At 32.8% G+C, this 14,287-nt stretch overlaps 1 protein-coding gene across 1 annotated transcript in view; it reads left to right on the top strand.

The window, feature by feature from the left end:
- Positions 1–14,287, top strand: part of Lrp1b (low density lipoprotein receptor-related protein 1B) — a 1,427,040-nt gene that overhangs the window by 1,267,311 nt on the left and 145,442 nt on the right. The window contains exon 68 of the mRNA XM_013517439.1: positions 6,683–6,789. Within this exon, the coding sequence (XP_013372893.1) occupies positions 6,683–6,789 (107 nt within the window). The remainder of the gene's footprint in view (positions 1–6,682; positions 6,790–14,287) is intronic.

Genomic DNA, 14,287 nt, shown 5'->3' with positions numbered 1-14,287 from the left:
GAATTGGTATGAATGTATCATAAGGTTTAACGTGACCCATTAGTATGCACCAAAGGAGTTCCTCTCTGCAAGTTCATACAATGAGCTGAATGATGTGGAGATGGTACAAAATATCTCATTCTATAACAGGCAGTATTCATTTCGTTGCAGTCTCAATATCTTTTGCCCTGGAAATTCACCCCAGAGTATCCTTCAGTGAATTATCACTTATTTTTCTGCAGAGGTGAATATCATATGTATTTAAGATGTTTTCCTTTAAAAATAGAATAGCACTTTTATCATGATCTTTCTCTTGTATTTTTGTAATATGTTAAAAAATAAAAAGCCAACAGTTTTATTTTTTAAAACATATGGCACTCTTTAAAATTTTGATAAGGTCTCTATATTTTTTAATTAGTTCCTGAGTGTATTTCCTTTTCCTTTGTATTTTGCCTGGGATCCAACCCAATGCTTGGCACATGCTACACAAGTCTGTGAGTACTGAACAGATATTGCATCACCATTTTTGAGTATATTTCTTATCAGTGCTTTAATATATTGCTGTGTGAACAAATAAAACAATATGTTCAAGATAAAGTGATGGTGATATTCTATCTGTTAAATGTTTGTATTTTGCAACCTCCACAAAAGGATTTGAAGCAGATTAATAACAATAATGTCTCCTTTTACATATGATTTATTGTTAAAAGAGCATTCACTATCAGGAGGAAAGAAAACTAAATCTAGCAGAAATATGTTGTACTAAGTCATGCAATTAGTAGAGCAAAAGCCTTTAAAAAATCACGTGAACATTTAAATTACACAATAGGAATTAATGTTTTCAATAATTTTCAAAATTTAATTGGACGTGTTTGCAAATCAAGTAGGTTAAATGCGAGGGCTCTGTATCTTTTTCGTTACTGAATGCTCTTTATATAGCAACCTTTTAAACTCCTTCACAGAACTAACTCCCAACTAATCATAATCACATAAAGGCAGAGAACATTGTAGGGAGTTTAAAATGCTTTAGATTCCTTTATTTAGCATTTTTTTTTAAAAAAACTCTGTATATCATATTTTCTATTCTGTCCAGGAATTACAATAAAAATTTGATGGGACAAAATTGATGGGATTAGGGTGGTATATATATATATATATAGAGAGAGAGAGAGAAGCATAAAAACACAAAAGAAAAAATCATGTACAGTAAGAATAGAGAAATATCTTGATGTCAGTTATTATAGTAACTTTGTTTCTTTGTATATCAGGTAAAACATAGTTTGGTATGTTTTGAGGTTGATTACAACATAGATACCTGAAGTCAAATACTTTAGGACTGAATGATAACAAGTATATGAGAGGGTGAATGAGAAGGAAATCTGAGGGAGTCAGGTGTGAAGAACCTTCATTCAAGGAAGGAGTTCAAATTGGGTAAGAAGTTAGGCTCTTGGTGTAAGAAGACAAGGAGGAGGATGAAGGTTCAAAACCGGCTGCCACTGAGTCTGCGGTGGTTTTCTAAGTGGCTGAGTACCATTGTGCTGGCATCTAACCATCAACCTTTGGCCCAAGAAGGTAAAACACAGAAAATTGAGTCTCACTTGTCACTGTGGAAACAGTAATGATTCACTGTAGCCACAAAGCCCTGAAGAAGAAGCAAAAGATGTAGCTGCAATATCAAGCACTGCAATGTAAAATATCCAATTACATGTGGTTCTCTTTTAGTTTCTATTCAGTTTGAGATTTTGCCTGAAACAAGTAATACTGATGAAATTGCATAGGAAATATGACAGCGAATAAGAACAAATTACATTATAGTTGTGACAGGGAAGAATAAAAGGCATACACAGAATAAGCATGTTAATAGGTTTATATGTAAGACAAGTTAAAGAGTTTGTTAAAAAAATACCAAAGTATATTGAGGTAAGCTTGTAGAATGCACAACAGGAAGAATCAAATGATGTAGATAATTGAGAAGCTTTTCAAATTTTGTTGTTTGAAGATGCTATGCTACGTAGACTGGAAGAAGTTGACATTGCAAACGTCAGTTGTTCTGTATAGACAAAACCTGTCATGGAAGAATGGATCAATTAATTAGCAATAAGCAGAGCATGGCACACCTGTAACCCTACCACGCTGGAGGAGGAAGCAGAAGGATCATAAGTGTGAGCCAGCTTTAGGCAACTCAGCGATATAGTGAGAACCTGTGTCAAAATAAATTCTAAAAGTAGGGATAAGGGTCAGGTGTGGTGGCACACCACTGTAATCCCAGCACTCAGGAGGCTGATGTGGGAGGATTGTTGTGAGTTCGAGACCAGCCTGGGCTACAAAGTGAGCTCAAGGCCAGCCTGAACTGCATAGCAAGACCCTGTCTCAAAAAGACAAAAAAAAGAAAAAAATAGGGATAAGAATGTAGTTCAGGGTGAAGGCACTTGTTTCAATCCCTAGTATCACAAAAAAAGACATACAGGACATAGAAATACAGAAGACAATGTTAAAAAATATTGTTACTATAATAACCGACATCAAGATATTTCTCTATTCTTATCTGCTGAAGTACTGCATATCTACCTATCTACACTTTTGGTAAAATATATGTATAATACTAATAAATATATTTATTAGATACATTTGCCATTTCATTTATAATTTTATGCACTTGTATAGAAGCAATGGTACATTGTCATATTTTCTAAAATTTATTTCTCAATAATATGCACCTGAGTTTATATCTAATAGTTACTGCTATCTATTAATAAGTAGCAAAATATACCAGAGATAATAAATCAATTTTAATTTAAAAACAATAGCAACATATTTTTGAAATCATTTTTGGATTTTTTTATGAATCTGCTTTAATTAATTTTCTTTTTAAATTGTGTTGGAATCACTCCAGTCATATATATGGAAAGAGTTCAAATAATACTGGAGCAATTAACTGACAGCTATGTTTTACATTTAATAAGCTTTTTACATTTTTATGTTTTCTTGGGATAATTGATCGACTGTCATTTCAATATCATCTGCTGATCATTTCCCTTGTTAAATTCAGCATAGATAGTTTGCTTCAGCAGTGATTTGTGCTTTTAAAACATGAAATTTCATTGATAATTGAATAATTTTGTAATCTAGATGATTTTGAAATGCTTGAGAAATATCACCATCTATATTTTCATCTACCAAAAATATAATATTTGTGCTTTCTAAGTAACTAATGTGCAAAATACATTATAACTTTACATTATGAAGAGATTAACAATTTTATAGATTTTAAAATGCTAAACAGTTTTATCTATTTGACTACCGTTTTATAAGGAGACAAGCTACTCTTGCCTTATGTGAATATCTAGTACTTTCACGCTGACTTTGTATCAGAAGGTTATTTGTGTAGAATAAGAGTTATATAAAATATATTCTAAAAATGTATTTTCAGTTTTTATACCCACATTCATATAACTCTTGAAATCCAGTGGAAAATCTGAACTGTGGAGGTTTTTCTACTGTATTGTTAAGTGTATGAATTTCTAAGTTACTTTCATTTCTTCAACTTCAGTTTGTTCAGTTTTGTGTAAAATTTTTTCCAAAATTCTTTTCAATGTTGACAGGATTTGTTTTGGACTCTGTCAGTATTTAAGGACATGACCAGCCAATATGATGCTCTCATTTTGCATTCTTATGTAATTTAATTTGGCCTTCTCAATCACGAGAGGATATCCTCAGAAGCTTCTTGATTGGCAGTCTTCCTGTCTAGATAAAATATATGCAAAATCTCATTAGTTGTTCATGTGTGGTGTTCCCCATCTACTCATAGTCTCTGTATATAATTAATATCAGACAAAATAAATGTAGGGACAGCATTTTGGAAATATTGGAGGGATAGTCACACTCAATATTTTTTCCAGATTGATTATCTTTCAGATACATCTTTTGTTGATTCATTTTACAAGAAATATGTCAACTATCACCCGAAATCTGGAAGTTAGTTTTAACTTTATTTTTTTTAAAAGTAAGAGAGGAAAAAAAATGTTGGGCCTTTCTCTCTTGTCCAAACTCATTTGGCAAGAGAAAGTTTCTTCTTAAACTACCTAGTGACAAAAGATTCTGAGGTATTTACATGAGAGTTAGTATTAGACTAGCTGCTGCATTCCTGGATGTATTTGTATCTGTACAAATGTAGTAATTCATGCTTGTATCACAGTAGTAAATTGGCTTATATTGTTAAAGCATAGTAGAAATATAAAGAATTTCTATTTTCATAGAGAGTTCTTTTCCTAACAAATGATAGTCTCTTCACCGCTTTTTGAAACAGAATCTTTAGTAATGCAAAAAAATCTTTATAGAAAAATATTTCTGTGTGGAACTATCATACAAATACCTCCGGGTATTGGCTGAATAACTTTTTACTCTTACCTCAAGCTATTGCCTTTCATATAGCAAAATATATCAAGTCTATAAAGCCATTGCTGATTGGCACCTAATTGACACACTGGCTTTTAAATAAGATAAAGCAAGGTAGAACAATAGAGGAAGAATTAATCTTCAGATAGCCCTCTGATTGACGAAATTAAAAGTTTCTTCTGCTGTTTTTAAGCCTTTAGGTATGTTATACCTTAGAAATTCTCTTTACTCATTTAATATAGACCTTTTTAATTGTTGTGTTCCATGGTTAAGCTACATATATTTTATTATAATTTATTGTTCTTAAGCATAATAATTCATACATGTACAAAGATGAAGATAGAAAATTTGATCTGGTGTAAACTGACAAGAACCAAAAAATTTCGTCCTTTCTTAATTTTTTTTTTTTTTTGAGTCAAGTTCTATCTGTGTAGATAATGCTGGCCCTAAAAACTGCCTCTGTAGACCAGGCTGGCCTCAACTGCAGCAGACCTTCTGCCTCTGCCTGCTGAATGCTGAGATTACAGCGTGTGCCACCATGCCTGGCTTCCTCATTATTGTGAAGTAGAACAGACTTTATTAAGCAAATACTTAGAAAAGTAAATTGATTTCTGAGGGCTTTAATATTATGGACATCTCTTACTTTCTCAGCTGTTTGGGTACTGAGGTACTGAGGTACTGAGATATTAAACCTACTGGCCCTGGTATCCAGATATTTTCGATTGAGTTTAGCATTAGTTCTTCCCTATGCTGGGTAATTTGCAGTAAATTTCTTATCTTTTTTGAATCTCAGTTTATTCATCTAGAAAGGGAAAAACACTAGCACATGCTTTATGGAGTTAGGAGGATCCCCCGGTGAGTTACTTCAAGTACTCATCAAAACTACATCTAGTGCCTAACAATAAAAAAAATTGTTAATTGGTTCTTATAATTATTATTACTAGTAGTATGAATATGGTTATTTTAAAGATAAATCATATATAAACACAATATACAGACAAAAATAGGAATAGTTTTTGTCACGTTAAACAAATGAGAGATCACCTGTTCAGTGGGTGTTTCCTATTCATTGTATAGGTCTTGTTGCATTCATATAAAGGTTATAGTTTAAAACAAAATAGATTCCCAAGCAGAACCAAATACTCTCTTACACATACTACAATTTCTACTGATTTCCAAATGTTCTCAAATTTTGCTATATAAAAATATAGGTGCCCTTCTTATGCCAACCATCCAAGATGCTACCTATACCCAGAAACTGAGTGGATTATGTAGAGCAATATTCAAGTGTGGACGGAATCATTCACAATATATATGCAGATTAGGCTTCATTGATGTGTTCCTCAGCTGTAATGCCCGTTAACTATTCCTCCTTCCCCTGAATGAGAATATGCTTGTGTATGACATAACTGTAAATACAGTTAATTTATACAGAAAACAAGATGAGGTCATTCTTCATCATGCAAGATAGAATGCTGAGCAAGTTTATATTCAGGGCTCCAGCTAATTACTTTCAGAAACCATTTTCTGAGGTCTTACCTCATTGTCCAGATGAAGCATATTTCACATAGGTGTTAAGCCAAGTAGTAAGTCATATTATTTGGCTTATATTCTCTTATATTCTGCAAAAGCACAATGAAATCAATAAGTAGCAAATTAGTTAAGTTGACAGGTAAATGATTTAGGACAAAATCAAACTATGATATAAACAAATACTTTTCAAAGAGAACAACCTCATTTGAACTATTTTACCCTTACACACCTAGTCATGTCCAACGCCATGTACCATTCTTGTCCATGAACTCTGGAATTTTTGGTGACAAAACTGAATAACTTAAAACTTACTAGATTACATACTAAAAAATCAAGAACCACAGGCCAACTCCCTTTGCATATTATAAATAGATCCATAAGTATGGAGATTAAGGGCCTTACTTATATACATTAGATGGCTTGAAATTCTAACTGGAAAAGATTATTGTTACAGTATAACAACATGTGAAGTGTTTTTGCCTTTCATTTTACTTTGCTGCTGTATTTTTGCTAAATAGGAGGCTATCTCTTACCTTGTTTTTCAATTTTTTTCTGTGCTCTTACTTTATATTCACAACTCTACAATAAATTTGAAAAAATCTTTATATTATGTACCACAGATGTTTCATGAGACTCTTCCCTCCTAAACAATTTATTGATTCTGCCTGGATAACCTCTTGTTTTTCTTTAATGCATTCTTATGTGGTATGCCATATAAATTTTAGAATGAAGTTATATATAATAGAATAACCTTGTGCTATTTTTCTGTTCCCAGAGCCACAGACTTGTACATTGAAAGATTTTCTATGTGCCAGTGGCGACTGTGTTTCTTCAAGGTTTTGGTGTGATGGAGATTTTGACTGCGCAGATGGCTCTGATGAGGTAAGCATCTCTGCAAATTCAAACAAAAAAAGAAAAGAGTTCCATAGACTCCCTTTTATAATTATCATTATTCAGCCCAGGAAGTGGGACCAAGGACAGCTCTGAAATGCACTTTGATTTCGATCCCCTGAGATACATATTAATCCATGAGCTGTGTTGCACATACTTCAGGATCCGGCTTAGGGAATAACTCTTGTGCTACTATTGACAGTTAATTTTATAGTCTGTTTTACCTCAAGTGGCGAATACCTGGCTTGGGAATAGGATGTTTGGAAACCCTATTCCCTGTAGCTGATGCCCTTGCCATCTGCGAATTTGTTCATAAATTTTCTGCAGTATTTATAGTCAGGACTAATATTTTTATGCATTTTAAACAGTTTCTTCTCCCCAGTCTCTTTTTTCAATATACTCTTATAGACTTTCGTGTAGATCATCAATTTTCATGAAACCGCAGCTTTCCTGAGGTGATGAATCACAGTACATTTATAATAAGTGCTATGTACACATAGCTTGAGGTGAAAGGTTTACAGTTTCCCTGGATAATTCAGTAAACTTGAATTGTACTCGCATTTATGCATTTATGTTTCAGATAATTATTAAAGGATGCTTTAAAAATAATAAATAATCTCATTTCTCTCTCAATCATTTCTATAATGACCCAAGCACTCCCTTTTCAGTATCAGGGAGAATTTCAATACTAATCACTTTTAAGGATTTTTTTTTTCATGTTCACTTAAACATCACTTAAACATTAGAGAAAAAGAGCTTTTACAATTTATTCCAAAGGAAATAAAAGTTTTCAGTCTTTGGTGGACGCCATGGCTCTTTCTACTATAGTTACTCCTTACACTCATTTTTCTGATTGGCAAACATGTGCTCGCCCCTCTCTAAAGCCCAGAGTATAAGCTGTGCAGCTCTACAGCTTCTGTGGATTGCTGCATTTCAGGTCTACCTCCCCTACCAACCACTGACTTCCTGTCTCTGTCGAAGAAACTGGTTGTCTTTGTTGTTTACATAACCCCGCAACCTCGGTGGTTTTCACTCCTTAGGCATTTTCATTAGGATCTGGCAAATCTACACTCTCATTATTTGGGAAAAATCATCCTAATCACATTTAGGAACCTAGAATCTGGAAACAAATATGTGTAACATTTGGCCAGCAAAGCATCAAGAATGTAAGGGTCTCTTAAGGAAAAATACTGCCTCTACTCATGAACTGTTCACAAAAACGAGTGAAAACAAACATTTAATCCATGTAGGTACAATATACTTTTACATTGGCAAGCTATGTATTTATTTAACATTTAATCATTCAAAATTAAAATAAGCCTTCCCACATCAAGAAAACATATTTCATGTAAACTCTTCCCACCTCAGAAATGTTCTGTTGTTGTTTTTGCTTGAAGTACGTTCCACTAGCCCACGCAATCTGAAACATCAAGAGATAAGAATATATCGCTTAAAGCACATGATTTTGTCTAGTGTGTTATTAATAGATGTGCAATGCATGTATATAAAGTCAAAAATTGAATTTGAACCTTTTTTGAAATCTTCTGTATGTCAGTGTAGGTATTTTTACTAACAGCACTTCTCTCTTGCCATAAGTTAACAAATAGTTCTTGATGGATGAGTGCACCTTTGTATACCCAGGCAATTTCAAGATAATACTCACAGGGAATTAAATTAACTCTGAAAAGTGGGCTTTCTCTAGATTTACAGACATTGTTAAAACACATATGGAATAAAGTGGATAACATTGTGGGGAGTGACTTTATTTTCCTAAACTCTAGAATGACTCCCTTCAATGGCCAAAGGAAGAGAACAATGGTGCAAACAAACAAAAAGGAGGACTTAACAAGTGGCTAGAAAGTAGAATTTCATAAAAGAAATGTTCATATATAGAAAAATGTTGGGAGAGTTGCGAGATGGTTTTTGTATGAAAGAACTGATGTTTTAATTACCTTGGTAATATATGTAGTCAAAAGAAAAAATTAGAAAGTTTAGGCCAATGTAATTGAACATCAATTGTATATCTTTGCGGTCTATGCAAATGGTTTTTAAAAGTGACTGTTAATTATATTTAACCTCTGCAACTACTATATTTTGTAAGTATAAAATGCTAAGAATCTTAAACTACATTTATAAGCTCATTGTTAATAAATATATTTTGCTAATTTGAAATTCATGTAGCATAATTCAAATGCATAACTATGTTAAAGTCACTGGCATGCATAATTTGAAAGTAAAGGGCCAACGATATAGCTCAGCGGTACAAGTGCCTGCCCAGCGAGCTGAAGGTTCTGAGCTTCATTCCAAAAAAAAAAAACGTAAAGTAAAACAAATGGAGTACAAATGTAGAAACAAAATTTTTAAATAAAAGCCCTATAATATTAATTTCTGTTTAAGATGATAACTCATTTTTATTTTTTCTAAAAATAATACTGCTCATTTTCTAGTGCAATTGTGTGAAAATTTTCTAGACTATTAACAACTATGGAAGGTGGGATAAAGTATGAATTGTAAATGCTGGCAATTGTTGAATGTTAATGACAGTTACATGAAGAATTCATTGTAGAATTTTTATTTTTTAATTTTTGTTGAATTTGTTCCTTAAATATTTATTTATTTAGTGTTTTAAATGAGTGCACAAATGACAGTTACATTATTAATGACAGGTACATTATTACACCCTTCTTCACACTTTCCTTTGTGATTTAAAAGTTTCTAAAAAAAGTAACTAAATACCCTCATCATACACATACTGTACTACATGGGAATTTATTACAGATTGAAATTTTTGTTGATAGGAAATGCATCTAAAATGCCAGCTTCTGTGTATTTGTTACAATTATAACTGTTGGTTATTGAGCTATGGTACTAATATAAGCCAGAAATACCCATTCATTAATTGTACATATTTTTACTAAGCAGTTATGATAATTATTGCAAGGTACTAAGTATTCTATTTTAGCCGGACATTACCATTATGAAAGTAGAACATAAATACCTAAACTAAACAGAGAAGAACAAATTTTTAAAAAACCTAGAAACCAACACCCTCATTCTAACTAGACACAAAAATCCTCAACAGAATACTAGCAAACTGAACCTAAAAATAAATCACAAAGATTATTCATCACAATTAAGTAAGATTCATCCCAGTGATGCAAAGATATTCAATATTTCTAAATCAGTAAATATTATACACTAAATCAGTAAATCAGTAAATATTATACACTAAATCAACATAATGAAGAACAGTTATATGAAAATACATGTCAAAAGTCATTTCATAAAATGTAATATATTTTCATGATAAAAACACTAAACAAAGAAGACATAGTAAGAACATAGCTCAAAGCATTGCAGACCATTTACACTGAGCCAATAACTAATATACTGAATGGAAGAAAAAATGAAAGCATTTTCCTAATATCTAGAACAACAGAAACATGGCCACATTCACGAAGTTTATTCAACACAATGCTAGATTTTGTAGCCTGATGAATCAGGCAGACAAAAACAAAAAGCATTTGAATTAAAAGGAGAAGTCAAACTATCACTGTGGATGACATGAACTTTTATATACATAACCCCAATAACTCCATCAAAAATGTGATTAGAAGATATAACTAAATTCAGCAAAGTTGGAAGATACAAAACCAACGGCAAAAAAATATCAGTAGCATTGCTATATTCTAATTGTGAGTTAACTGAAATGGAAGTCAAAACAACAACAAAACACTCATTTAAAATAGTAAATAAATAAATAAATATTTGAGGAACAAATTCAACAAAAATTTTAAAAAAAAAAATTCTACAATGAAAATTATAAAATGTTGATACAACTGAGAGTGTCAGGGTGAGGCTGCCAAGTTCAAGTCCGCAGGAGATCAAGGAGCCAAGTTCCAGCTACCAGGGAGCCAAGTACAAGTTGGCAGTAGGCACATGGAGTGCTGCAGGCTGAACAAATCTGGTTCCAGTCTCACAGCCAGAAACCAGCCTGAGCTTCAGTAGAACTATAAGTGCCGGCTTGCTGGGATTATTCACTACCCTGCTGTAAAGCTATGGCTGGCTTGCTGGGATTAATGAACATGCATCTGGATTCTGCCCAATTTGTTTCCAGTGAGAGCAGAGGCATGCCTTAAAGTGGATATTTTTTTAATTCTTTTGTCCTCCAGACTTGCTCCTAATCACTCTCTCTTCTTTTATGTCTCTATTTTTCCCATAACCTCTTTTAAATTTTCTCTCTTGAGGGTAAAATAGGCACACTGAGGGTTATTTACTGTATAGTATTTCCTTGTTTGATTTAGATATATTTATAAAGCCACAAATCCAGACCATATAATTAAAGTTGGTAAATTAGTAGTTACCACAGAATTGAAATATTGACAACTAGTAGTTGTCACTTTCAAGGTTGTGTTTGATACTATAGTTATTGTTGACTGTACTATTTAGCTAAGGTGACATAATTGTTCTAATTAATTTTTCCTGGTATGCCAAGATTAAGATTGCATAAATGTCATAGAAAATATTATAGGCTACTACCAAAGAATCACAAGCCAAGTAGGCAGTGACTTCTTATCTCTAAAAAATTGAATAGATAGGATCTTGCAAAAGATTCAAAATCGAAAACCAACTACACCTGAAAAACATCTCTGAGTAGTAGTTATTTCCTAAGTGTTCTAACACTAGCGATAAAGCTACTCACCTTAAGCAACTTATAAGCATCAACCCAGGAAATAAACTTAAAAGAAAAGAAAATGAGAAGACACAAGCAAGATGCAGCCCCAAACTTGCAGTTCACCAAAGGGAAACCCAGGGGATGATGAAGAGGAAAGAGTCAAAAGTAACCTGAAGTGGTAACAGTGAAAGTAACAAAGCAGGTCAATGAGGCTCTAGAAGACAATAAAATCAGAAATAATTTCTCAGATAACTGAAAAATGCTGACCATAATAAAAGACATGCTTAGTGACTCTAGATCAAATACAATTAAAAATAGAAGAACTTAGAAAAATGATGGGTATCATGAACACCCAATGTAGGAAATAAGTGAAATACAAGGCATATATTCAAACATATATCCAAGAGAACAAATATTTCACTGAAAGTATATGCAGCAGAATGAGCCAATGTGAGGACAGAATATCAGATATAGAACACAGTACTGCAGTTAGCAATCAAGAAAAGAAAGATTTCTTAGAAATACCAAGGGACAGTGAAAATCAATCCCCAGCTGATAGATGATGCAAAGAAGAATAACATAAAATTGACTGCAGTTAAAGAAAAAGCTGGAGATAGTACAAAGGACATGAAAGTGTTCACAGAAGTAAAGTCAGAAAACTTCACAAGCAGAGAAAAAGAATTTGACATACAGTAAGTGAGGCATGTAAAATTTAAATTAGCCATGGTCAAAGAATATCTATAGCAAGGAATAAAATAGTCAGTATTCCAGAAATTCAACACAAGAACAAAACATTAAAATCTTTTAGAGAAAAGAAACACATCATCTATAAAGGAAAAAACAACAGAATCAGAGCAGACTTCTGAACATAAACCCTCAAGTCAAGGAAAGCTTGGAGTGAAGTACGTTCAACCCTAAAAGAAAACAGCCTCCAGCCAATATTGATGTACACCAAAGAGCTGTACTTCAAAATTGATAGAGAAATAAGATACACCCATGATGAAGAACAACTGAGGAAATGCATGACCTCCAAACCAGGACTCCAAAATTCTGGAAAGAGATAAAAAAGGACTATAATTCCATGAACTCCCCAAATATGGGTCCAGTAGTCAGGTAAAGAAATTAAACAGAGTGAGGAAACTTGAATCAACAACTGGAAAATAACATCACAAGGATGAGTTAGTACATATCAGTTACAACAGTGAATGTTAATGATCTCAATTCATTGATCAATGAAAAAGACAGGTAGAATGGATTATGAAGCAAGATCCAACAATATGTTGCACACAAGAAATACATTTAATTGAGAAAGAAATTCATAGACTGAAAGCAAAAGGATAGAAAACAGTACTGCATGTCACAGCAACCCAGAAAAAAAGTGAGGGTAGCTACTGTGTTCACAGACAAAGTGGATTTCAAATCAAGGCTGATTAAGAGAGACAAGGAAGCTCACTAAAACTTTACAAAGGGAGAAATCAAAGAGGAAGAGATAACAATCATATACCAAATATCCTTGTGCTCAACTATGTAAAATAAATTTTAACAAACATGAAAAAATCAAATAAGCACTAATACACTTGTAATTGGAGATATCACAAGCCCACTGTCACAAATAGAGCTACTAGACAAAACGTCAACAATGAAATATCAGAATTGAACCAAACTTTGTAAAGAAAGGTCTTAGGACATGTCTACAGAGTGTTCCACTCAACAACATCAGAAATCACATTCTCTTCTGTACATGGGATGTTCTCCACAATACACCACATACTATCTCATAGTGCATGTTTAAATAAATGCAAAGGAGTTGAAATTTTACCATGAATAATATCAGATAACAGTATAATAAAATTGGAAATCAATGGCAAAAGAAACCACAAAAAATTAATAAACACATAAAAATTAAATAACACCCTCCTCATCAACCAGTGGATCACAGATAAAATTAAGGATGAAATTAGGCCGTTTCTTCACTTTAATAATAATACAAATACAATATAGTGGAGTTAATGGGACATAATGTAAGCAGCTCTATGGGGTAAACTTATGGTAGTGAATTCCCATATTAGAAAAACAGAATGAGCACAAATGAACAACCTAATGTTGAATCTCAAGCTTCTATAAGAAGAACAGCAAGTAATTCCAGCCAAAAGATCATATGAGGGAGTAAATTGTAAAGATCAGAACAGAAACTAATACAATAGAAACTAAGAAAACCATACAAAAATCAGTGAAATGGAGAGCAGTTTCTTTGAAAGATTACATAAAATTAACAAATCCTTAGTCAACCTTACCAAAAGAGCAAAGAATAGATTCAATTTCACTTAATTAGGAATGAAAAGGGTGAAATCACAAGAGATCCTACTGAAATCTAGAAGATCATCAATACCTACTTGAAAAGCCTGTGTTCCAATAAAATGGAAAATATAGAAGAAATGGACTGATTCCTAGATACATATGGATTACCAATGCTAACTCAAGAAGTTATAAAAAATCTTTATAAACCAGTATCAGTCATTAAATTGAAGATATAATTAAAAATCCAACAACAACAAGAAAAAAGCCGAAGCCCTCACAGATTCACTGCTGAATTCTACAAGAAATTTAGAGAACTAATACTGCTATTTCTCAAACACTTTAATTAAACTGAAAGGGAAGAAATACTTCCAAATTCATTCCTGAAGGAAGCATTACCTGATACCAATTCCAGGGAAGGTTCCAACCAAATAAGAGAGCTACAGATCAATCTTCCTAATGAAAATAGATGCAAAAATCCTCAATAGGATACTGGTAATCAAAATGCAACAAATTGGC

This window comes from Chinchilla lanigera, unplaced genomic scaffold, assembly GCF_000276665.1.
Source record: "Chinchilla lanigera isolate Chin_1 unplaced genomic scaffold, ChiLan1.0 scaffold00039, whole genome shotgun sequence".
NCBI lineage: Eukaryota > Metazoa > Chordata > Mammalia > Rodentia > Chinchillidae > Chinchilla > Chinchilla lanigera.
Note: the sequence above shows the minus strand (reverse complement) of the source record. Positions and strands in the feature narration are given on the sequence as shown.